Source organism: Oncorhynchus mykiss, chromosome 15 (assembly GCF_013265735.2).
Source record: "Oncorhynchus mykiss isolate Arlee chromosome 15, USDA_OmykA_1.1, whole genome shotgun sequence".
NCBI classification, from domain to species: domain Eukaryota; kingdom Metazoa; phylum Chordata; class Actinopteri; order Salmoniformes; family Salmonidae; genus Oncorhynchus; species Oncorhynchus mykiss.
The window spans coordinates 45865511-45892742 of NC_048579.1; the positions used below are offsets into that span (position 1 = coordinate 45865511).

Here is a 27232-nt window from a genome sequence, read left to right on the forward strand (position 1 = left end):
AGTTTCTCAAATGATTATCTGCAAATCCTCTCAAGCTCTGTCAGCTTGGATGGGGAGCGTCACAGCACAGCTATTTTCAGGTCTTTCCAAAGACGTTTGATCGTGGTTCAAGTCCGGGCTCTGGCTGGGCCACTCAAGGACATTAAGAGACTTGTCCCGAAGCCACTCCTGCATTGACTTGGCTTTGTTCTTAGGGTCTTTGGCTGTTGGAAGGTGAACCTTTGCCCCAGTCTTAGGTTCTGAGCACTCTGGAGCAAGTTTTCATCAAGGATCTCGCTGTACTATGCTCATCTTTCCCTCGATTCTGACTAGTCACAGAGTCCTTGTCGCTGAAAAACATCCCTTAAGCATAATGCTGCAGCCACCATTCTTCACAGTAGGGTTGGTGAAGACGTGGCGCTTGGCATTCAGGCCAAAGAGTTCAATCTTGGTTTCATCAGACCAGAGAATCTTGTTTCTCATGGTGATGAGAGTATTTAGGTGCCTTTTGGCAAACTCCAAGCAGGCTGTCATGTGCCTTTTACTGATGAGTTGCTTCTGTCTGACCACTCTACCATAAAGGCCTGATTGGTGGAGTGCTGCAGAGATTGTTGTCCTTCTGGAAGGTTCTCCAATCTCCACAGAGGAACTCTGGAGCTCTGTCAGAGTGACCATCGGGTTCTTGATCACCTCCCTGACCAAGGCCCTTCTCCCCCGATTGCTCAGTTTGGCCTGGCGGCCAGCTCTACGAAGAGTCTTGGTCGTTCCAAACTTCTTCCATTTAAGAATGATGGAAGATACTGTGTTCTTTGAGACCTTCTTTTGGACCTGCAGAAATGTTTTGGTACCCTTCCCCAGATCTGTTCCTCAACACAATCCTGTCTCTGAGCTCTACGGACAATTCCTTTGACCTCATGGCTTGGTTACTGCTTTGACATGCACTGTCAACTGTGGGACCTTATATAGACAGGTGTGTGCCTTTCCAAATCATGTCCAATCAATTGAATTTACCACAGGTGGACTCCAATCAAGTTGTAGAAACATCGTAAGGATGATCAATGGAAACAGTAGGTGCCAGAGCTCAGGTTTGAGTCTCATGGCAAAGGCCCTAAATACTTATGCAAATAAGGTATCTGTTTAAAAAATATATATACATTTGCAAAATTTTTAAAAACCTGTTTTGGTTTTTTCATTATGGGGTATTGTGTGTTGATTAATGGGGGCATTTTTTTATTTATTCAATTTTAGAATACGGCTGTTACGTAACAAAATGTGGAAAAAGTAATTGGGGTCTGACTACTTTCCGAATGCACTGTACATGTATGGGCACCCATGTGTGTGTGTGCCTGTGTGTGTTTGCCTCTGTCTCTCACAGCGCTGTTCTCCTTCAACCCCAGGCCTTCTCCGTTGGGCAGCGAGGATCTTCTCTTGGCGGTGGGGGTCTTAATGGGGGTGGTGGAGTCTCCTGGTCTCTTTCTCACCACCACCACCTCACAACACGCCTGGTCCTCATTCAGGGAACTCTTACCTGCGTTGATCACCCTGGAGGAGAGGGGAGCACATACCAAACACACAGGATTAGCTACTTACACTCTTAGAAATAAGGGTAAGGGTTCATTCTATTTGATTTTAATCACTTTTTGACCGCACCCCATTTGATTTGAACATGCAAAGAAATGGTCAGAAAGTTACATTTTTTAACTGAATGCCAAAAACATTAAGGATATAGAGGTGCTCAAAGTTGAACCCTTTTGCATACCCCACCCTACCATTAGACAGATTGACTTTGCTATAATTTAAAAAGCTTACATACAGTGTTTTCAAACAATTGAATAATTTATTGAAAAAAAGGGTTTTAATAAACATGCCATTTTTAAACCTTTAACATCAATTATCAAAAAACGCTTCAACTCAACTCAACTCAACTACAAATAGTTCCCTGGGCCCAGTTTTCCAAAGAATTAAGTTTTCTGATTTGGATTTCAGGAATCGGATAGGATTAAGTGCATATAAATAGAATTAATAGAATGGGAGTCCCAATTATAGTCAATGATACGCCCATTCTATTCATTGTATTTCTATGCATTTAATCCTATCCAAGTGCCAACATTTGATTAGATAACATTTTAAAGACTGGGCCCTGAGGTACAAAAAGATCAAAATACACATAATGTATCTTCAGAGGCACACAATGATCTCACATGGTTCTGTTTGGTACCTTTTTGGGTACTTGTATGGATAATCTAGTATAAATGGTTCATTTCTGTGACCAATATTTTTAATACAAAAATGGAACAATCACACTCCAAGGTGAAGGTACATTTCTGTTTCCCAGGGTACAAACATATTTTGTGAACCCTCAATACCCACCATAAAGTACAGTGAGGACTTTATTCCACTTAAAAGGAACTAACGGCTTTGTCACTGTGGCGGTATCTTAAATGGCAAATATGTATTTCCCAGCATGCTCTATATAAAGTCGATTTTTGTTGTTGTTGAATATCTGTGCTTTTGCATATACATTGATTGATTGATTGATTAATCTTATGCTACACAAAGATAAATAACATATATTTTTCTAAACTAATCCAATCAGTTAGTTGGATATTTTGCACCAGTTACTGAAATAGTTCCAGTTTAAATGGCTTAGGTAATATCCTGTATATTTCTAACGCTGGCAGACATACAAATTCCAACTGTTGGATAGCCTAACTCTGGCTGGAGTCCAATAGGAATTACACATAACTTTGTTAGCAGTATAATGTGACTTGCAGGTAGGGTAACTACTTACAAGCCTGATATGACCTGTAAACCATGAGTTTCAGGCCACTGAATTAGGGTAAATCTAGGCCTCAAAATAAGGCCTTATGCGCTATGTAATTTGTCATAAAGAGTTACATCTGAATGATGTTTGCCTAGGAACTCACTTGGTGAAGGCCACAGGACTGAAAATGAACGAATTAAGAACCTTCACAAAAAACAGTCATGAGTGGTAATTAACAATTCACTTAAAAAGGCAAGGCACACTGGGAAATTATTTTGGAGGCGTGGCTTTCAGTCAGTTATTTTTAGCCAACCGTTAGTGGAAGTGTTGTACCAGTTTAAGTGGGCTATGGTAGAGTGGTCACAGGTACATTTTTGCCATTTACAATAAATAAATGGCTCTTTCACTGTGGTGGTACCCTACAAAGGCTAAATGTACCTATTATAAAGGCATTCTTCTGTACCTGTGGCCTATATGTAAGAAAGGTCAAATCTGAAGTATTATGTACCTATAACTAAAAGGTACAAAGGTGTATCTTACATGGTACCACTACAGTGACTAGTGTTTGTACCCCTTTAAGAACAAATCTAAACCTTCGTTTCTAGGAGTGTAGCAGGAAAAAAAATTCACTGGTCTTGTAAAAGCATCCAGAAGAAGTTACAGCCGTACAGGCAACAAATGATAAACATGAGGGCGCAAACGCACAGCTCTGACTCATATTTCCCCTATAAGGAGATACCATCTAAGAGTTTTTTCATGAGTTTTCATCCTTTTACCTTAAGCACATTTAATTTCAACTATGATGGTGATACAATATTGATTACAATTATCATCATGAATATTAAGGCTATACGCACTACATGTTACACACATAGACACTCAACCATGCAAATTGGCGGGGTTATTATTTATTTGGACAGCACGCATTATAGTCTTACTCTTATACAGACATCGTACACACTCTCACTAAATCACATCCAATATCATTCACTTCAACTTACTCAGATTTACTACACACAATATTTTGTCTCACTTTTCTAACATCTGTGGCATTGGCTCACAGGCAAACAGGCAAGAGAATAAAACATATATTGCTAGAACCTATTTCTTGAATTCTAAATATCAGACATTTTAAAGCTCTAGTTGACATAATACCTCTGATGGCAGTAACTTTACAAGCACTAATTATGGTCAATTTAGACTGAGACTAGTATCTATTTATGGTAAGGGGTGAAATAAGTATAGCTACTTATAATTGTAACGGTTTAGCAGATTATAAAAAAGAAGATCAGTCTTTACGTGGCTAAAAGAAAAGGAATATAACATATACTGTTTACAGGAAACTATATCACATCCTTAGATGAAGTTGTGTGGAAAAAGGAATGGGGTGGTGAAATAATTTTATGTCATGGACAAAGGAACTCAAAAGGTGTGATATTAATTAACATAAATTTTGATCTGAATGTGCAAATAGTTAGGAATGATCTTTTTGAATATGAAAGTCGATGAAAAAGAGATTTGGCTCATTAATCTATAGGGTCAAAATCAGGATGACCCATACTTCTTCGAACAGTTAGGGGTGTACTCACTTTTGTTGCCAGCGGTTTAGACATGAATTAACTCTTGTAACAACCAATCCCGGATCCGGGAGCTTAATCATCAACTGACACAGCATAACGCTGTGTGTTGAGTTATTTTGAGGGGACAGCAAATTTACACTGTTATACAAGCTGTACACTCACTACTTTACATTGTAGCAAAGTGTAATTTCTTCAGTGTCACATGAAAAGATATACTCAAATATTTACAAAAATGTGAAGGGGTGTACTCACTTTTGTGATATTCTGTGTTTATATATATATATATATATATATATATATATATATATATATATATATATATATATATATATATATATATATATATATATATATATATATATATATATATATATATATATATATATGTGTGTGAATTTGACCAAATACTTTTGGTTCCCTAAAATGGGGGAATATGGATGGAAATACCTCAAATTAAAGCCGACAGTCTGCACTTATAGTTATAGTCATTGTATAATTTCAAAAACAAAGTGCTGGGGTAGAAAGCCAAAACAACAACAAAAAACTGTCACTGTTCAAATACTTTTGAACCTCACTGTAGCACCAGTCTGTGGGTGTCTGCTCTGCAAATGTAGCAGCATCACCCATACTCAATATCTACTGCTCAGAGCAGAAACCTTGTTTCTGAAACCTTGTGTGTGAGTGTGTGTGTGTGTGTGTGTGTGTGTGAGTGTGTGTGTGTGTGTGTCTTTGTGTGTGTGAAAATCACCCAAGGGTCAGACAGAGCGAGAGAGATAGTGTCACCTCTGTCAGTCAAACACTTCTCTCCTCTTCACTGATAGCTCAATGAGTCTCAGGGATGCTAGGCCACAATGTGATTACTCTTGTGGCTGTTCTCCAAGGATTGTGTGAGGTTATGATTGAGAAAACAGCCAGAAGGTCACAAGGAGAAAAACAATGGTATGGAGTAGTCTGGATGAACCCCACAGTTTCTTCCAGATCAGACAGTCAAATTGTCAGATTACTCATTACTGCCGATTATCAGCCCTCCTACCATTACATAATTTAGCAGACGCTCTTGTCCAAATCAATATACAATCAGTGCATTAAACTAAGGTTGATTAAAAGGACATCACAATAGTGTAAAATTATCCTACTATACTTGTAGAAATTAAATGCTACTGTAAACTTAATATTAGTGTTTAACAGTAGTTGACTGTAATTGCATGGGATTGGTGCAAGCAGGTCGGCTATTAGGCATTTGTATATTACAGAATATTTGGTTTTACTATCACTTGCAGTTATAGAGGCCTAAACAAAGGCTCCCAAACTGGCAGTGATTACAGCGCAAACCACTCAACCTAAAGGTTTAAACCTTGCTGACATTTCAATCTGTCCCCTATAACCATACAAAAGTGTTAGGGCACTGCTACTATATATAATTAAAATTGGTACATGATTCTTACTAATGGTTGCAACAAATAGCGCCACTTACAAGGCATGCCTCGAAATTGGTTAATGAGCCAGCAACTCTTTACCCTCCCACAAAATGTGTCCACTGTGCACGGTAATTTACAGAATGCTGCAGTAAATAATACAGTACTTTGTTAAATAGTAATGTAATAAAATTACAGCAATTGCTAACAGTGAATATGTAATCATATATTACAGCATACCAATAATATGTGGTGCTTTATATCACTTGCACTTGTAAAGGTCTTAACAAAGGCTTCTAAAGTGTCAGGGACTAAACACTCAACCATTTACGGTTTGAGTCTTGCCGCCACTCTGATATGTTCCTTATACACATTACATTGTTGGAGAACTACTACCACATTTCCGTTAAATTGGTACAACACTCTCACTAACAGCACAACAAATATAGCCCCTCACAAGGCACGCCTCAAAACATATTAATGAGACAGAAACAACAATATCATCCACCCACTAATGTTCAAAATGTTTTTGGCACTCCAAAAAATACCGTTTGGTACTTACTATATTCTGTGTGGTGCTATTGAGTTACAGCAAATTACTGGTAGCACAGTAGCCAGTAAATCACAGTAGATTTAGAGAAAAAGGTTTTCAGATACCAAAAATACAGCATGGTACTGTAGTCTGTGGGGTAGTGCTGAATTACAGTAAATTACTGGCAGCACAGTAGCCAGGAAGTTACTGTAGATTTACAGATCAAAGATTTTAGATTAAAAAAAATATGGTATTGCACTGTATTCTGTGGGGTACAGCAGTCACACTAATGGGTACAACAAATATAGCCTCATACAAAGCACGCCTCAAAATATGTTACAGAGGAGTAGCGGAATGCCAATGGTTTCTACTGACAATTGAGATGTACAAACTACGGCATAAGGGGGAAACAAGCGAATAAGAGGCAATCCGTAATTTTGATTAAGACATTAATGAACGAGCTAGGACAGACGGAGTCAATATAACTATTTGTTCAGCACTTTTGAAATGTACAGGGACAGAATTCAGAACATGGGCCAATCTTACAGTGTTCTCTCTGTACATTAAGTCAAAAATGTAGGATAACTAAAAAGGGCATATGTGACTGACCGGCTCAAATTAGTCTTATGTAGCAACATTTGAAATGTTTTTTGTTTGTTGTTGCATTGGATAAAAGTAGAGACTCCGAGCTACAAAATGCTATATCATACACTGCATTTTTGAGGAACAATGGGAAAGTAATTCTGCTTTGAAAGTTGATAAACTTATAAACTCACTTTTGAGAAAAGGGCATTTTAATGTTTTGGTACCTATGGGAGAGCTCACCTTTGTCAACACCCATTCAGCATAGTTCACACCCTCTTAAGCCAGCTCCACCCATCTCTTTAAGGATTCACATGTGAGGTCATGTGCTAAACAGTGAGTAGTGTAGGAAAGATTAAGACTAAAAGTGGTTGTAGTCTACAATAAGGAAAAATTCCAGGCAAACAGAAAATGTCCGGATAAAAATATTTTCTAAATATTAGATGACACTTACCCAGACACACTTGTCTAAATTTATGGATCATGTGAAAGAAACACTATAACCCCCAGCCACATCCAGTCGTGGAAAAAGTACTAAATTGTCGTACTTGAGTAAAAGTATAAATCATTTCAAATTCCTTATATAAAACCAGACGGTAGAGTTTTTAGTTATTTTTATTGATGGATAGCCAGGGGCACACTCCAACACTCAGACATAATTTACAAACAAAGCATTTGTGTTTAGTGAGTCTGCCAGATCAGATGCAGTAGGGATGACCAGGGATGTTCTCTTGATAAGTGTGTGAATTTGACAATTTTCTTGTCAAAATGTATACGAGTACTTTTGGGTGTAAGGGAAAATGTATGGAGTAAAAAGTACATTATTTTCTTTCAGAATGTAGTAAAAGTTGCCAAAAGTATAAATAGTAAAGTAATTTACCGATATCCCCCCCCCAAAAAAAATAATAATTAAGTAGTACTTTACACCACTTCCCAAATGCCTTCTGTCGTGGAAATGTCCTGTATTACCAAATCATGAGAGAGCAAACCACACACAAGTCAGAGTTATATCATAAAGTCCATATTTCATTATATGAGCTTCACCATAGCCCTGTGACTCTCAGATCAATTCAGTGTCTATAAATGAATTCTCTGAGAGTGCTTACAAAACAGTTCTTAGTATAATTTATAGCCAAGACACACCCATCTCAACTCACATGACGAATAACAGATCTTAAGAACATTACAAAGGAAGACTTTACTTGAGAGAGGAGTATCCCATAGCCAGACAGCATTAGCTATAAATTATCGTTCAGTTTGCTCTCCTAAAACGAGGTTCTAGTTCTCGTTCTTGGTACACCATAGTACCAAAACATTACCTCGTCCAATGGCATATATCAATTGTCAATTCTAGATACCCCCATCTCAAATACAATCCCTCCTGGACAAGCTCACGGAGAGGAGTGACTGGCACACAGACATTGTGGAGACAACTAACTGGTTCCCCTTTAATCACGCCATCCCTTCACATGATTTAAGAATAGTTACAGACACATCCACAGATAAGACTAACCTGACCTCTCCCCTCTCTGGGCCCCAAGTAACTGAGCCCTAGCAGAGAAGGGATAACTGCAAACTGCCAACAGTATCATCCAAAAAGAAGACATCCTAATGACAAATATCTCACATAAGCATTATTATGTAAATAAAACATCTTATTTATCAATGTTATCTAACTAATTCTGATTTGTCTATCACAATTCACACCAAACATTAGCATACTTTATATACGGTTACACACATAGGTGCTATCACATAGTATTCCATACATAAGTTAAGGCCATGCAACCTGAGTTGAAAGCTGAGTGAGGTACACATGTACAATACATAAACAGATGCATGTTCCATATACAATACCTTTCAAAAGTTTGGGGTCACTTAGAAATGTCCTTGTTGTCCATGAAAACATACATGAAATTAGTTGCAAAACCAATAGGAAATATAGTCAAGACGTTGATGTTAGGAATATTATGAATAAATGACTAAACAATATTCTAATTTTAAATGGATCTGTAGCTAAGTAAACTTATACTCTGTTTTATTATATCTGATTAACAATATGAGCTCATAAGAAGGGATTGTGCGACACAAACAAGGAGTAATTAAAGTTAATGAACACCATTCCAACTAGGCAGAGAGGAATGGGTTGTGGATTAAGTAAGCAGATAAGGTAGTTAAAATATGGTTGAACCGACGAAACTTAGCTCTGGGGTGTTTTAGATAAGGCAGTGAGTGCATTCCTAGGTTTTCTGTTAATTAGAACTGTCAGCTAAGTGGTGATCAATAATGGTGAGGGGTCAAGAGTTAATTCAGTTATGTTGTGTGTCCTCTGTGTGTGTGTTAGTGAATTGGAATTAACTTTTAAACTCACTTAATTCTAGGTCGGGAGGAGGGGATTCATTCTAGCAATGAAATGACGTCATGTTATTGTATATAAACTGTTGCTCGTGGTAACGTGCAGCGCGCTCCGATAATAAATTCTATTATCTATTATTGATAAGACTGGTCTCGGTCTATTTTATGCAAACAAAAATCTTACAAATTCTCATAAAATAGATTAAGGGAATTCAATTAATGAAAACATATTGGAATAACTAAATTACAGTAACAATTGGTCCTACGAGCAGATTCCACAAACTTGCCTCTGTCGTCCGAAGGGAGAGCCGAAAGCCGTGCACAGACGGGTCTGGACTCGTTATTTAAAGACCTGGCCTCTGAATTCAGGTTTAAAAGAACAGGCCGGTATTAGATCTAAGGGCGACAGAGAAGGTGACGGAATCGAACCGGCATTGCTTTTCCCAGTCTACAGGACGACGGTAAATAGTCTTTATTCTCGAATTTGGGAGGAATGATGAAAGTTATCTTTGATTTGTTGTTCTAAAAAGGTTTAGAATTGATCAATAATAGTAGCTTCGCTATTCCAAACAGATGTGTTGGGTTACTTGTATGACCAATATACAAGGATTGTGTGTGACAGGTCTGAAATTACCTGTGGTAAAGGTGCACTACCGTAACTAAAATAGAACTTAATAGATCCTGGTTTTGCAAGCCGAAGGGTTATTAAGGGTGGGATATAGTAAGTTTTGTTAGATAGGACGGTTGTTTTGTACAAATAGGATAACCATTAATTCAAAAGACATACCTAAATGAGGATAAATTAGGCTTGTTGAGAAGGCAGGGTAATCCTAGGCGAACGGAATAACTGAACCTATTCAATACTGAAAAAAATAATATCCAAAGGAGTGGGAGGGAAACTCAAAATAGCGAAGTGAGATTGGATAAATACAACCGGAGTTTAACCAGGGATGTGTGTCCCCTGGGTAATAACTGATAGATGTGGAAGTGAGATCTAATGTCCGGTCGATAGCAACGCTATGGATAAGTTTCCAGGGAAGAGAATCATAGAAATACATACACATAGATTGTAACTAGGTAACGGTATATAGCACATTTATAGATCATAGTAATACACACACATATAGAAGGTAAAAAATAGAAAGGCATAGATAAGTGATTAAATACCATAGCTACTAGTAAAGGCAAGGATTTATCAAACATGGGAAGTAAATCCTCAAAGGAGGTCCCGGTGTTAACAGGGGACCAACGGTGGATGGAGCAGAAAGATAAGAGAAACATAGAATTCTGTCCAAAATGGAGTAAGCGGTATGAATTTGATGGGAGTCTGAATGTTGAAAATTAGAGTTGCTTATAAAGCAGATACATAAGGAATGTGGAAACAATGTGAAGAAGCAGAATAAACAGGGGTTATACACAGCCGGAGTTTGGCTTTCAGAAGCAAAAAAGAGAGTTGAGGGTGAAAATAGGAGGAAACCCCAAAAAGAGCCAAGATGCACTGCCCTCCGCTCCCGATGATGAAAAAGTTAGCCAATTGGGCGGGGGTGAGGGTAACAAACTATATCCTTCTCGAGTATACCAAGAACACAGAGGTAATCTTATCGATGAAACAGTGGTTGTGAGAATACGGCTGCAGGAGCTACCTGCAATATCACCACCGATATATGTGAAGCCTGCTGAAGCCGAGCGAGGGATAATAGAAATAGACAAAGGAAAAAAGTCGAGAAAAGTGGATAAGGTGAGTCAAAAGAGAAATATGAAATGTTTTAATTGTAACGAAACTGGACATTTCGCCCGGGAGTGTAACACTCCCTGCAAACGTCACCACCAAGATTGTAATTTAATTAACTGAGGGGAAGATCAGAGGTGACAATCGGAGGAAAAAAAGGGGTCAGATACAAAGAGAGCGAGATTAATGATAATCCTCGTTGAAGAAAACTTTGGGCTTTTAAATTAGGGCTATTTTCTGTTGTCCCGATGCCGGCGTTACGAATACAGACAATTGTAAAATGGGTCTCTTTGCGGATAATCTTAGTCATTTACATAGCGTTGGTGGTATAGTGGTGAGCATAGCTGCCTTCCAAGCTGGAGTCCCGGGTTCGGTTCCCAGCCAAGGCGTTGACTAAATTCAGAGTTTTTGATTGTAATTTAACTAATTGTATGTTTTGCCGAGAAAGATATGGTCGCTAGTGTTTGTATAAGATATAAAATGAACGTTTTAATAGCTTGTTTGGTTCAAATTGATAGAAGGGATAAATTGAACGTTAATAGATTGTTTAGGTTAAATTAATAGACTAATTCATTCAGTTTAAAATAATAACGAAGTGAATTGTGATACAAGACGATGTCTGTTCACTAAATGATCTGTTTGAATAATGTATTGGGAATAGAGTCGTAATTAAAATGCTGAATCAAAGACGAGACAGTTACTTAAATCTAATGAATTCTAAATAATAATGAAGAGACAATTACGATAGATTTGTGCCCATCGAAATGTTCTTATAAATTACCTTCTTGTGACTCTCTAACCCGGATCCGGGAGCGTAATCATCGCCTCAAACTAATTAGCATAACGCAGCGGACATAAATCTTCCTAGAAAATCTTCCTATTCATGAAAATCACAAATGAAATATATTGAGACACAGCTTAGCCTTTTGTTAATCACACTGTCATCTCAGATTTTCAAAATATGCTTTACAGCCAACGCTAGACAAGCATTTGTGTAGGTTTATCATGGCATAATGCTATGCTAGGCTCTGCTGGCAGCAGGCAACATTTTCACGAAAATAAGAAAAGCAATCCAATTAAATCATTTACCTTTGAAGAACTTCGGATGTTTTCACTCAGGAGACTCCCAGTTAGATAGCAAATGTTCATTTTTTCCCAAAATAATATTTTTGTAGGCGAAATAGCTTCGTTTGTTCTTCATATTTGGATGAGAAATCGACCGGAAAATGCGGTCACTACAACGCCAAACTTTTTTCCAAATTAGCTCCATAATATCGACAGAAACATGGCAAACGTTGTTTAGAATCAATCCTCAAGGTGTTTATCCCATATCTATTTGATAATATATCCGTCGGGACAATTAGTTTCTCATAAGAAGCGATTGGAAAAATGGCTACCTCAGTACTTTACGCAAGATTTTCTGAGGGAGCCATCACCACTTGCTCAATGTGGTCCCTTGCGGCTATTCTTCAACATAAATGCGTAAAGATACGTCACAATGCTGGGGAATACGTAGAAAGCGTAAGCTCATTCGTAGCCCATTCACAGCCATATAAGGAGTCATTGACGTGAAGCGGTTTCAAAAAATGCGGCACTTCCTGATTGGATTTTTATCTGGGTTTCGCCTGTAACATCAGTTCTGTTGCACTCACAGACAATATCTTTGCAGTTTTGGAAACGTTAGAGTGTTTTCTATCCAAAGCTGTCAAGTATATGCATAGTCGAGCATCTTGTCGTGACAAAATATCCCGTTTAAAACGGGAACGTTTTTTATCCAAAAATGAAATACCGCCCCCAGAGTTTCAAGAAGTTAAAGTAGATAAGACACTTGACAGAGAATTGGTACAGGATTGATATGAATGGATGCCCAAGGGAGAATTGGACACGTGGAGAATGAAAGGGGCGCTCCTACATGATGATGTCAGACATAAGGATAATTTACTAATCTTACCTAAGTCATTGTTTAGAGCAGGCAAGGTTGTTACCTGGGCAGAGCCAGGTATCAAAGGGGGGATGGGTAAGTTGTGGTCTAGCATAGGATGTGGCCTACTGGATAATAAACTAATAAAACATTTTTTTAGCTAACAAGTAGGTATAGAAGTTGAAGATAGAACAAATGAGAAACTGTTTGTTAACCCAACCTGTATGTCCAAGATTTTATGCACTACAGGTGAATTACAGGTGAAGTCACTCAATCCAGTCCCTGAGGCCTGTTGGGGGAACCATACCAAGGACTCCTGGTGACAGCTAGCTGAAAGAGCTACCCGGATTCATATCACACTGTGGGAGGATAAGACACAATGACACGGTCGAACAATAACAGTGTTCGAGAGGAGAACTGGAATTAACAGAATTCCGGGGGCCATCTCTCGAATGAAGATGTCATTCCATCCCTGTGTTTGTTCATAGAAGTGAAAGTGTGTCTGGCTCTAGCTGATGATGTGTTCTCTGGGAGAGGGTGGGGCTTTATAGGTGGGCTGGCCATCCTGAGCTGTCTGGTTGTGGGAGCCTTATTCCTGGTACACCATGAACCCCGAGAAGGCCAGAGGGTAATATTGACAGGTAGTTAGACAATGAGGATTTAGTATTAACCAAGCATAAGAGATCACTTGATCTGGATATACAGGAAGTGAGAATGAGACTGGGAAGGATGTCTCAGAGGAGTTCTATGTAGACCAAATGGGGCCTCTGACTCCTTGGCAGTTCAGGACTAAGAGCAGCTATTATGGAAGACATCTATGCAAGTCCCTGTGTAGTTCATGGAAACAGGTTATAGCTCACATCATGTGAGAGGGCTACATAAATCTACATACCCAGTATGGAAGAAGATGGAGTGTAGTGAAAGTAAGGGTTTCAGTTGATAATCTAGTGCATTCTGGGTAGAAAAAGTTAGAGCAGATAATTGCTCTATAGTCAGCAGAATACAAGCAGAGTCCCCTTGACAAAGCAGATACTGACTGTGGAGTTGTCCAGAGCCAAGAGCCGGTGTGGATAGTTCAGATGAAAGATCTTAAGGAAGTAATTGAGATGGAAACTGGTTATGGGGATTCTAACCTCTGGTTAGAGTGGATTAAATATACGGCCAGATCAGTAGCTAAAGAAGAATTCTATGCTTGTGTCACAGCAAAACCTCAGTTGACAACCATCCCTTTTCCATTAAATGGAATTAATTCACCTAAGGGAATGGCCTGTATGGTAAAGTTATTCATGGAAGCAGGAAAGCCAGATAATAACAGTTATATGGATTTGCACTATTTATATCCACATGTTCCTCTGAAATCTAAGCTTCCTCCTTTCACAGAGGCAAGGGGAGACTGTGGAGACTGTGGGAGAAATATGTGGGGGAAATCAGTACCTGCAATAGGACAGATAATGTTACTTCTGATGCGATAAATGAGTGATTTGGCAGGCTGGTTGAGTTCTGGGGATTTCAGTAAGATAAGGAGGCCCAGGGCTGACATCTGGTGGTTGTGTGGGGGAATGACGTTATGGCCGAGTATTACTGGCTAATTGGACAGGGGTATGTGTACTGGTACATTTGAGAATGCCTTTCACACTCATTCAACATCATGACATAAAGTTGACCAAACGGGAGAAAATAAGTACTCCGCCTCCGTGGTTCCACGGGGGGTGCCAGACGAGTTCAAAGCTAGAAATCAGATCTTGGCAGGATTAGAGTCAAGTATTTTTTGGTGGTCCACTCTCAATGAGAATGTGGATTGGATCAATTATATCTATTAAAATCCACAGTGCTTCATCAATTATATCATAGATGTAATGAATGGCTTGGCAGAATAGAACAGTCTTGGATATGTTTACAGGCTGAAAAGGGTGGAAGTGTATGGAGGTAGATTGGAAGCCGATGACACAGCACCGGATGGATCAGTTGCCTATGCCTTGGCTGGTTTACACACCCTGGCTCACGAGTTGGCAGTGAACTCAGGGGTGGATACTTCTCTGACTAATTGGGTTGACAGTGTGTTTGGAAGATGGAAAAATGTTATGATTACTGTGTTATGGGCTACCTTCACCTGTGTGACTGTGTTAGTTTTGTGTGGATGTGTTTTGATTCCGTGTGTGAAAGTTCTCATTTCCAGGACTCTGGAGAAATCAATGACACTTCAGATGGTGAAATATGGACCCATTCTAAGCTCTGACCCGTGGAATGATGAATGCATGGCTCCGGACATAATAGAAAAATCCGGATCCTTTCACTCGCGAGGAGACCATATTTGATGTTTAGGGAATTTAGATGGTTTCTTGTTTCAATGTATAGACTGTTTTTTCATGAAGATTGTAACAGAAAATCCTAATAAGTAGAGTTAAGATTCTGATGTAGGTTAGAACAGTCATTGAAGTTGATCGTGTGTACATACATGTATTGGTTTGTCTTATTCTAGTATATAATTGATATTTTCATGTAGTGTTTAAAACCTCTAGTGACTCCCCATCCCGCATGAGGGAGCGTAATCATCGACTGACACTAATTAGCATAACGCAACGGACATATATTCTTATTCATGAAAATCACAAGTGAAATATATTGAGACACAGCTTAGCCTTTTGTTAATCACCCTGTCATCTCAGATTTTCAAAATATGCTTTACAGCCAAAGCTAGACAAGCATTTGTGTAAGTTTATCGATAGCCTAGCATAGCATAATCAAATTAAATAGTTTACCTTTGATGAGCTTCGGATGTTTTCACTCACGAGACTCCCAGTTAGATAGCCAATGTTCCTTTTTTCCAAAAATATTATTTTTGTAGGCGAAATAGCTTCGTTTGTTCTTGTTTGGCTGAGAAATCGCCCGGAAATTGCAGTCACGAAAACGCCGAAAAATATTCCAAATTAGCTCCATAATATCGACAGAAACATGGCAAACGTTGTTTACAATCAATCCTCAAGGTGTTTTTCAAATATCTAATAATATATCAACCGGGACTGGTGGCTTCTTAGTATGATAGAAACAATGGCCGCATTTGTCCTTTACTTTGCAAAACACTGAGAGACTTCAGCTGACCACTGACGCAATGTTGACGTTCAGGCTCATTTTTCAAAATAAAAACCTGAAACTATGTATTGTGACTCTATACATATTAGGGAAGCCATAGAAAAGGAATCTGGTTGATATCTCATTCACTGCTCAATAGGGACGCATAGGAACACAGAGCCTTCTAAATAAGAGTCCCTTCCTGTTTGGATTTTTCTGAGGCTTTCGCCTGCAACATCAGTTCTGTTATACTCACAGACAATAGTTTTACAGTTTTGGAAACTTTAGAGTGTGTTCTATCCTAAGCTGTCAATTATATGCATATTCTAGCATCTTGTCCTGACAAAATATCCTGTTTACTACGGGAACGTTATTTTTCCAAAAATGAAAATACTGCCCCCTAGTCACAAAAGGTTAATGAAAACATATTGGAATAACTAAATTACAGTAACAGTTGTAGGTTGTAAAATAATGATTTTCAATTGCGATAATAATTGTGTCCTTGTAACTTTTCTTTCGTCAAAGAATCCTCCACTTGCCACAATTACAGCCTTGCAGACGTTTGGCATTCTAGTTGTCAATTTGTTTAGGTAATCTGAGGACATTTCAACACATGCTTCCTGAAGCACCTCCCACAAGTTGGATTGGCTTGATGGGCATGTCTTACTAACATACGGTCAAGCTGCTCCCACAACAACTCAATATGGTTGAGATTTGGTGACTGTGCTGTCCAGTCCAGAATACCAGCTGACTACTTCTTCCCTAAATAGTTATTGCATAGTTTCGAGCTGTGCTTTTGGTCATTGTCCTGTTGTAGGAGGAAATTGGCTCCAATTAAGCACCGTCCACAGGGTATGGCATGGCGTTGCAAAATGGAGTGATAGCCTTCCTTCTTCAAGATCCCTTTAACCCTGTACAAATCTCCCACTTTACCAGCACCAAAGCACCCCCAGACAAACACATTGCCTCCACCATGCTTGACAGATGGCGTCAAGCACTACTACAGCATCTATTCATTTTTTCTGCATCTTGTGTTCGGATCTTCTCTGTGATCTCAAACTTAGATTTGTCTGACCATAACACTTTTTTTCTTATCTTCCTCTGTCCAGTGTCTGTGTTCTTTTGCACATCTTAATCTTTTATTTTTATTGGCCAGCCTGAGATATGGTTTGTGCTGTTCTGTGAAGGGGGTAGTACACAGCGTTGTACAAGATTTTCAGTTTCTTGGCAATTTCTTCTTCATTTCTCAGAACAAGAATAGACTGACGAGTTTCAGAAGTTAGTTATTTGTTTCTGGCCATTTTGAGCCTAATCGAACCCACAAATGCTGACGCTCCAGATACTCAACTAGTCTAAAGAAGGCCAGTTTTACTGCTTCTTTAAATCAGAACAACAGATTTCAGCTATGCTAACATAACTGCAAAAGGGTTTTCTAATGATCAATTAGCATTTTAAAAGGATAAACTTGGATTAGCTAACACAACGTGCCATTTGAACACAGGAGTGATGGTTGTTTATAATGGCCCTCTATACGCCTATGTAGATATTCCATTAAAAATCTGCCGTTTCCAGCTACAATAGTCATTTACAACATTAACAATGTTTACACTGTATTTCTGATTCTTTCTGATTTACAGTTGAAGTCGGAAGTTTACGTACACCTTAGCCAAATACATTTAATCTCAATTTTTCACAATTCCTGACATTCAATCCTAATAATAATTCCCTGTCTTAGGTCAGTTAGGATCACCACTTTATATTAAGAATGTGAAATGTCAGAATAATAGTAGAGAGAATTATTTATTTCATCTTTTATTTCTTTCATCACATTCCCAGTGGGTCAGAAGAATTTGGTAGCATTGCCTTTAAATTGTTGAACTTGGGTCAAACGTTTCAGGAAGCCTTCCACAAGCTTCCCACAATTATTTGGGTGAATTAGGTCCCATTCCTACTGACAGAGCTGGTGTAACTGAGTCAGCTTTGTAGGCCTCCTTGCTCCCACACGCTTTTTTGAGGTAAGGGCTTTGTGATGGTCATTCCAATACCTTGACTTTGCTGTCCTTAAAACCTCTTGAAGCTGGGGGGCACTATTTTTATTTTTGTGAAAAATAACGTTCCCAAAGTAAACTGCCTATTTCTCAGGACCAGATGCTAGAATATGCATATAATTGACAGCTTAGGATAGAAAACACCAAAGTCTCCAAAACTGTAAAAATATTGTCTGTGAGTATAACAGAACTGATATTGCAGGCAAAAGCCTGAGAAAAATCCAATCAGGAAGTGACTCTTATTTTGAAACCCCTGTCTTTCTATGCATCCCTATTGCCCATTGAAAGGGATATCAACCAGATTCCTTTTTCTGTGGATTCCTTAAGGTGTCTACAGCCTTTAGACATAGTTTTAGGCCTTTATTTTGAAGAATGAGCGTAAACGTCCACAATGCGTAAGTGGTCTGTTGTTGGCTCTCAGTGTGATTTTTGCGCAAAACAGAGAGGTAGCCATTTTTCCTCCCGGTCCTAGTGAAAAGCCAACTGTCCCGGTTGATATGTTATCGAATAGATATTTGAAAAACACCTTGAGTATTGATTATAAAAAACGTTTGCCATGTTTCTGTCGATATTATGGATATAATTTGGAATTTTTGTCTGCGTTGTCGTGACCGCTATTTCCGGTGGATTCTAGGTATAACGCATCAAACTAACGGAGGTATTTGGATATAAAAAATATCTTTATGGAACAAAAGGAACATTTGCTGTCTAACTGGGAGTCTTGTGAGTGAAAACATCCACTTGCTTTTCTGATTTTCGTGACCAAGTTATCTGCCGCTATGTGTACATAATGTTTTGCTTATATATCGATAAACTTACACAAATGCTTGTATTGTTTGCTGTAAAGCATAATTTCAAAATCTGAGGCGACAGGGTGATTAACAAAAGGCTAAGCTGTGTTTCGCTATATTTCACTTGTGATTTCATGAATATTTTCTTGTAAGATTATTTGACCGTTGCGCTATGCTATTTAGCGTAGTTGATGACAATTATCCCGGATACGGGATGGGTGGTTCAAAGAGTTAAAGCCCTTTTGCCACAATTTTGGAAGTATGCTTGGGGTCATTGTCCATTCGGAAGACCCATTTGCGACCAAGCTTTAACTTGCTTCAATATATCCACATAATTTTCAATCCTCATGATGCCATCTTTTTGTGAAGTGCACCAGTCCCTCCTGCAGCAAAGCACCCCCACAACATGATGCTGCTACCCCCGTGCTTCACGTTTGGGATGGTGTTCTTCGGCTTGCAAGCCTCTCCCGTTGTCCTCTAAACATAATGATTGTCATTATGCCCAAACAGTTCTATTTTTGTTTCATCAGACCAGAGGACATTTCTCTAAAAAGTACGATTTTGTCCCCATGTGCAGTTACACACCGTAGTCTGGCTTTTTTTATGCGGATTTGGAGCAGTGGCATCTTCCTTGCTGAGTGGCCTTTCAGGTTATGTCGATATAGGACTCGTTTTACTGTGGATGTAGATACGTTTGTACCCGTTTCCTCCAGCATCTTCACAAGGTCCTTTCTGTTGTTCTGGGATTGATTTGCACTTTTCGCACCAGAGTATGTTAATCTCTAGGAGACAGAACGCGTCTCCTTCCTGAGCGGTATGACAGCTGCGTGGTCCCATGGTGTTTATACTTACGTACTATTGTTTGAACAGATGAACGTGGTACCTTCAGGCATTTGGAAATTGCTCCCAAGGATGAACCAGACTTGTGGAGGTCCACAATTTTTTTCTGAGGTCTTGGCTGATTTCTTTAGATTTTCCCATGACGTCAAGCAAAGAGGCACTTAGTTTGTAGGTAGACCTTGAAATACTTCCAAAGGTACACCTCCAATTGACTCAAATGATGTCAATTAGCCTGCCAGAAGATTCTAAAGCCATGACATAATTTTCTGGAATTTTCCAAGCTGTTAAAGGCAGAGTCAACTTAGTGTATGTGAACCTCTGACCCAATGGAATTGTGATACAGTGAATTATAAGTGAAATAATCTGTCTGTAAACAATTGTTGGAAAAATTACTTGTGTCATACACAAAGTAGATGTCCTAACAGACTTGCCAAAACTATAGTTTGTTAAGAAGACATTTGTGGAGTGGTTGAAAAATTTGTTTTAATGACTCCAACCTAAGTGTATGTAAACTTCCGACTTCAACGGTATATATATATATATAATTCTCCATGGTTCTAAATCAATAGATGTTTTGTAGTCTGTAAATTTCAGGAAACATGAACTTGCTTGTCCATTCTATAGGTCATGTAACTGTTTGCTACATGCAATATGGTTGGTGGATTTCACCAACTATGCTCTCCAGTTTTGTGATGAAACAAAGGTGTGGTTGAATTTATTCTGCAACTGTATCTTCTTCTTGTCTTTTTTTATTTAACTAGGCAAGTCATTTAAGAACAAATTCAATTTTACAATGACAGCCTACCCCGGCCAAACCCAGACGACGTTCTGCTAATTGTGCGCCGCCCTAAGGGACTCCCAATCACGGCCAGATGTTATACAGCCTGGATTCAAACCAGGGACTGTAGTGACGCCTCTTGCATGGAGATGCTGTGCCTTAGACCGCTGCGCCACTCGGGAGACCAATATGATATATATATATACACACACACAGTGGGGCAAAAAAGTATTTAGTCAGCCACCAATTGTGCAAGTTCTCCCACTTAAAAAGATGAGAGAGGTCTGTAATTTTCATCATAGGTACACTTCAACTATGATAGACAAAAAAAAAAGAAATCCAGAAAAAAAATCCAGAAAATCACATTGTAGGATTTTTAATGAATTTATTTGCAAATTATGGTGGAAAATAAGTATTTGGTCAATAACAAAAGTTGATCTCAATACTTTGTTATATACCCCGTGTTGGCAATGACAGAGGTCAAACGTTTTCTGTAAGTCTTCACAAGGTTTTCACACACTGTTGCTGGTATTTTGGCCCATTCATCCATGCAGATCTCCTCTAGAGCAGTGATGTTTTGGGGCTGTTGCTGGGCAACACAGACTTTCAACTCCTTCCAAAGATTTTCTATGGGGTTGAGATCTGGAGACTGGCTAGGCCACTCCAGGACCTTGAAATGCTTCTTACGAAGCCACTCCTTCGTTGCCCGGGTGGTGTGTTTGGGATCATTGTCATGCTGAAAGACCCAGACACGTTTCATCTTCAATGCCCTTGCTGATGGAAGGAGGTTTTCACTCAAAATCTCACGATACATGGCCCCATTCATTCTTTCCTTTACACGGATCAGTCGTCCTGGTCCCTTTGCAGAAAAACAGCCCCAAAGCATGATGTTTCCACCCCCATGCTTCACAGTAGGTATGGTGTTCTTTGGATGCAACTCAGCATTCTTTGTCCTCCAAACACGACGAGTTGAGTTCTTACCAAAAAGTTATATTTTGGTTTTATCTGACCATATGACATTCTCCCAATCTTCTTCTGGATCATCCAAATGCTCTCTAGCAAACTTCAGACGGGCCTGGACATGTACTGGCTTAAGCAGGGGGACACGTCTGGCACTGCAGGATTTGAGTCCCTGGCGGCGTAGTGTGTTACTGATGGTAGGCTTTGTTACTTTGGTCCCAGCTCTCTGCAGGTCATTCACTAGGTCCCCCCGTGTGGTTCTGGGATTTTTGCTCACCGTTCTTGTGATCATTTTGACCCCAATGGGGTGAGATCTTGCGTGGAGCCCCAGATCGAGGGGGATTATCAGTGGTCTTGTATGTCTTCCATTTCCTAATAATTGCTCCCACAGTTGATTTCTTCAAACCAAGCTGCTTACCTATTGCAGATTCAGTCTTCCCAGCCTGGTGCAGGTCTACAATTTTGTTTCTGGTGTCCTTTGACAGCTCTTTGGTCTTGGCCATAGTGGAGTTTGGAGTGTGACTGTTTGAGGTTGTGGACAGGTGTCTTTTATACTGATAACAAGTTCAAACAGATGCCATTAATACAGGTAACGAGTGGAGGACAGAGGAGCCTCTTAAAGAAGAAGTTACAGGTCTGTGAGAGCCAGAAATCTTGTTTGTTTGTAGGTGACCAAATACTTATTTTCCACCATAATTTGCAAATAAATTCATTAAAAATCCTACAAGTGATTTTCTGGATTTTCTTTCCTCATTTTGTCTGTCATAGTTGAAGTGTACCTATTATGACAATTACAGGCCTCTCTCATCTTAAGTGGGAGAACTTGCACAATTGGTGGCTGACTAAATACTTTTTTGCCCCACTGTGTGTATATATATATATCAAGGTCACAAGGCATATGAACTAACAATTTATAAAGCAAACAATGCAATTGTCACAACACATAGGTTGTTTGGCTACCCCAGTGATTTTACTCACACACCGCTACTGGTAAAGACCCAGCTCCCAGGGCTGATGAGAGCTAGCCCCCTTTTCTGAAGTGGAAAACTGCTGCATATTGGATGATGTAACTGAGTGAGATCTGATGGAATTTCGCCCTGTTGATGTTGACTTGCGGAGAACAGGCGATAAATGGGAGAATGAAACATGTGGGCCATTAAAATCAGCATAATAGTGTGCAGTATAAAATAACTGCATAAAGACAAAGGATTAGCCTATTTCAATGAGCTATTGTGGCAAACACTTCGCTATTATCACACATTTAAGTTTGGACTTCAGGATTGTTTTCGTTTCCAATAAATGCATGGGTCTACACAAGGAATTTATATTAGGCCTACATCTATCTACAGATGAGCAGGCTACATTGGAAGGTTTATTCTCATGCGTCTGAGCTGAGCTGTGCGTGGGAGCAGGCAGGCAAGGAGCTGTCAGTGGCACGCAAACTCCATGGCCATAAATAACATGATAATTCCCAGATGCTGTCTTCTCTCCTCCATCCTCATACATGCATACACTCTCTCTCTGTTTCATGCGAATAACATATTGGACTGTGACACACAACACATCTACGATAGGCAATAGCCAACGTGTTTCATTCTATTACGTGGCACGCATTTGAATCTAGTTCCAAAACCGTTATCTGTAAAAGGCAGCGGATGCTGAGGCAGAGATGGGCTATGGGTGCAGCCTTGCAATGAAACTAAAGAAAGGGTTGACAAATCTTGGAAGATGGACGTATCTATAGGGTACATCAGTTTAGGCTAATGTACTTACTCTGCGTAACCAGTGGCCCATGGCAATCTCTTCGTCTCTTTGAGGATGAGAATCGGCCGCCCTATGTGATCTGCGGAGCACTCGATTTCATCCTGGGTCAGTCCTAGGAACTCGGGTCTCGTGTATGGGAATTTCAGCGGCAGTTCTGATCCGGAATAGTCACCTTCAGCGCCACCAGCCACAACGCCTCCCATGAAATTGGCCACCGCAGATTTAACCCGAGTGAGCATGTTCGTGCCGCGTCGTGTGTCGGTGCTGTGCGGTGCTCCAGCGCGGCTCCCCTTTCCCGAATTTCCCCCCAGCTCGGCGACACGTTTCGACGACAGCGCGAAGGATGCAAAAAATACCTTCTCCTATTCAGGATTTTATTCAAAGCCGCTGGAGAGAGAGCTAAAGTCCTCTTGTGGACGCGGAAATACACTCGCGATTAACAGAGTCATGTGATTCCAGCCTATCAAGCTGCTGGATTTGGTCGCCAGGGCCACCGCACGAGCACTGAGCTATAGGGTTGACTAACAGTTGAGGGTCAAAAGTATCACTTATCCTGGGATCTTGAGCATTGTAGACAACGTCTACAACCTGTCAGAGACAACCCCACAGCATACAGAAATATACTCTATACAGATACATACTGCACCTTACATGCACCCACCTGTATGTTTTACAGTAAAATGTGTGTTCGCATAGTTTTTGTCTATGTGAAAGTGTGCGATGCATCACTGCATTTTCCCCCACATAGGACTGCAAGATTACCTCAAACCGGTGGCAGAGGATGCCTTTTCACACCTCAACAGGAGGAGGCTATTTGCACCATGGTCCTAGCAAACAATGCCATGAGACTCAGGGAAATACAAAGGACCATTATAGAAGACAACGATGTCTTTGAAAACATCCATACGGTTAGCATCTCAACCATCGACAGGGTGCTGCATAGAAACCAGATGAGTACGAAACAGCTGTACCGTGTACCATTCCTAAGGAGCTACGGTACCAGTATGTACAGGTAAAACATATATCTATGTAACTACTTTACAGCAACATTTTATAGTGATACATAGTACAGTAAGCATAAACGGCACACATTTCCATTGCTGTGGAAGGAACATGCAATATATGTACATTTTATGTCACTCTTCCTTACCAAAACAAATTCAACTGTGTGTTCTGGGATATAGCGTATAATGGAGTTGGAATCAAGTGAACCCTCTCACAACTTTGTATACGTGGATGAGGCTGGCTTCAACCTGACCAAATGCAGAAGGCGGGGTCGGAATATCATCGGTCACAGAGCTACTGTGGATTTGCCAGGCCAAAGGGGAGGAAATATCACCATGTATGCTGCTATTTCGGAGCATGATGTCCTAACCCATATCCCCCTTTTAGGGCCATACAACACCCAGCATCTACTCAACCTTTTAGAGACTCTCTACAGGGCTCTCATCCCTGATGATGAGAGGGGTCTGTTTAGAGAGGATTTGCCAAAGTATGTGGTCATTTGTGATAATGTGAGTTTCCATCGATCAAACATCATAAGGCAATGGTTTGTGACCCACCCGAGGATGCTCATAGGATTCCTCCCACCTTATTCACCATTCCTTAACCCAATTGAGGAGTTATTTTCAGCATGGAGGTGGAAGGTGTACGATCGTCAGCCACACACACATATGACCCTGCTGGCTGCAATGGATGCAGCATGAGAGGACATCACAGTAGACACCTGCAGAGGATGGATAAGGCATTCCAAAAATATTATTTCCACGTTGCATTGGAAGGGAAAATATCCGGTGTGATGTGGATGAGAATATGTGGGCCGACAGACAGGAACGTCTGGATGTGTAGAGACAGCACAACAGTGCTGCGGGCAAAGTTGTGCCTTAGGGGTGGTTTCCTGTGTTTCTTTCTAATTTAGTTTTTTTTCCTTTGTGCCCCTTGGGTTGTCCAGTCTCTTTCAATCAATAACCCACATACAGTAATATGTAAATAGTACTGTTGAAATTGATATATGCCATAGAAGTGCAGCCTTGTGCATTTTCAATACAGTAACTGTCATCCAAACTGTAGCCTAAGTTTACATCAGGTAATACTGTCAAAGTACACAGTTACCTTGACAACATGCCTAAACATTTTGACGACCTTGTCCGTGAACAATGACTCAATGACTTATCATTCTGATGACACTGACATGATCATTGGCATGAATATTTACTGTTGAGAGATGTACTAAGGATTTTTAGTGACTGACTAGCTTTAGAAACATTTCTATTGTATATTGCAGTTTGTACAAATTGTTCTGAGAAATGCACTTATTATTTTGCACATGTAAGGGATGATGTGAAAAATGTACCAAAGCGACTGAGAAACTGTAAAACCCCTTCCAAATATCTTTAGAGTATGTCGATTTTGTGTATAAAGCACACTTCTGACAAAACAGATTTAAGTTTTTCCTCCAGGTTCTCCATTTTCTGCAATGTTGCAAACCAGCATATGGAACAACTCTCTGCAAAATGTGTCCTTCCTAGTCTGAAAACAGTGACGAACATAGAACCAACAGGCATGTTCTTGAAATGTAACATCCAAACAAAATCTTGGCCCATATTTAAACTGTTTTTTGCAATACAAAATTCTCCAGACCTCCAAGGTCCGTGTACGTTTTGTTATTTTGATTGTCGAGTCAAAAATGGAAAAACAGAAAACAGCTCATTTTCTTTTTTGGTTTCTGAATTTGAAAAATGAAAATCGGATAGGACTTGCTTTCTCATTTATATTGTTGAAATTGGTTGGACATGGAATAATGAAAAACAAATAGCAAGTACACAAGTACACGCCCCCTCATAGAATATTCAAATGGCTTAGGGTGTGTGTTTACAGTCTGGGTTGACAGCACAAAGAAATGATTAGACTGTGTGAGTGTGACAGGAAGATAAACATACTTATGTTAGCTAAAATGCAGAACTTAAGATTAAGTTAGCATGCCAATATAACAAACTCAACAACAGCTGATCAAAGTTGGTGTCATGGATCCCTCTGGAACCTTCATTGTGCACACCTGGCCCCTATTCCCACTGATTAGTATGTTATATGTGTGCTCTGTTCCCTCTGTCTTTGTCGGTTATTGTTCCCATGTCTGTTGGTGGTGTGAGTACCTATACGTTGGTGCAGCTGTTATGCTGCGTGCTATATATATTGTGTATTACGGGTATCGTCCCATGGCGTTCAACGAGGTTTACCCTCACTCTTTTGTTTGGGTACAGCCCAGTGTTTTTGTATACATGTTTGTTATGGGTGTATTAAAAACCCCTATTGTGTATTCCTGCATCTGTCTCCAAAATTCTTTATACCAGCGTGACAGTTGGCTTGCTCTAGCTAGCAGGTTGCTAGCTAGCCCCACCTGGTTACTGACTATAGACATGCTAGCTAGTAATAGCTAGTGGAAGTGAGTTAGTCCCTCAACATGCTACAAGATGAAGCTGCCCGGCCAGAGCTACCTGCTGCAGAAAGGCCAGATTTCTCCATTACTTTCTGAAGCCAATTTAGCTAGATCTTCTGTCAGCTGCTGGTGTTTATTGACTGAATAATAATGAACAGCAGATATTATAAATGGTTACCTATCTGGCACTTTGCTTAGCTAACTTAGCTATTGCTTACACATACAACAATATCCAATCAAGCAATAGTCAGAGCTGATCTGTGCGTGTGTGTTTGTGGTGTGAGAGAGTTCTGAATGTTCCCGCAGCAGGAAATCACAGTGGCATCTCATGTGATCATCATGAACTTCATGTAATTACATCAGGCAATACAATAAGTTAAAATAAGCCTTTTTATTGGTATGTGTATACATCACCTACATCCTTTCCTGCTCACTGAAAGGCAGACATAGGCTATACTCTTCAGTTGTGAATACAACTATTGTTTCAACAATACCAAACATTAGGAAAACCTCAGAACAGCCTCAATTCATGGCACATGGACTCTATAAGGTGTCAAAATCGTTCCGCACGGATGCTGGCCCATGTTGACTCCAATGCTTCCCACAGGTGTGTCTAGTTGGCTGGATGTCCATTCTGACCATTCTTGATACACATGAGATACTTAAGCATAAGAATCCTAGCAGCGTTG

The 27232-nt window shown here is 39.8% G+C and overlaps 1 protein-coding gene across 1 annotated transcript in view; it reads right to left on the reverse strand.

Annotated features, from left to right (window-relative positions):
* Positions 1 to 23879, reverse strand: part of LOC110490153 (protein phosphatase 1H) — a 49269-nt gene extending 25390 nt beyond the window's left edge. Inside the window, exons 1-2 of the mRNA XM_021563362.2 lie at positions 23117 to 23879; positions 1353 to 1521 (exon numbers count right to left, since the gene is read on the reverse strand). Of these exons, the coding sequence (XP_021419037.2) occupies positions 1353 to 1521; positions 23117 to 23346 (399 nt within the window). The 5' untranslated portion in view covers positions 23347 to 23879. The remainder of the gene's footprint in view (positions 1 to 1352; positions 1522 to 23116) is intronic.
* Positions 23880 to 27232: the final 3353 nt, after the last annotated feature.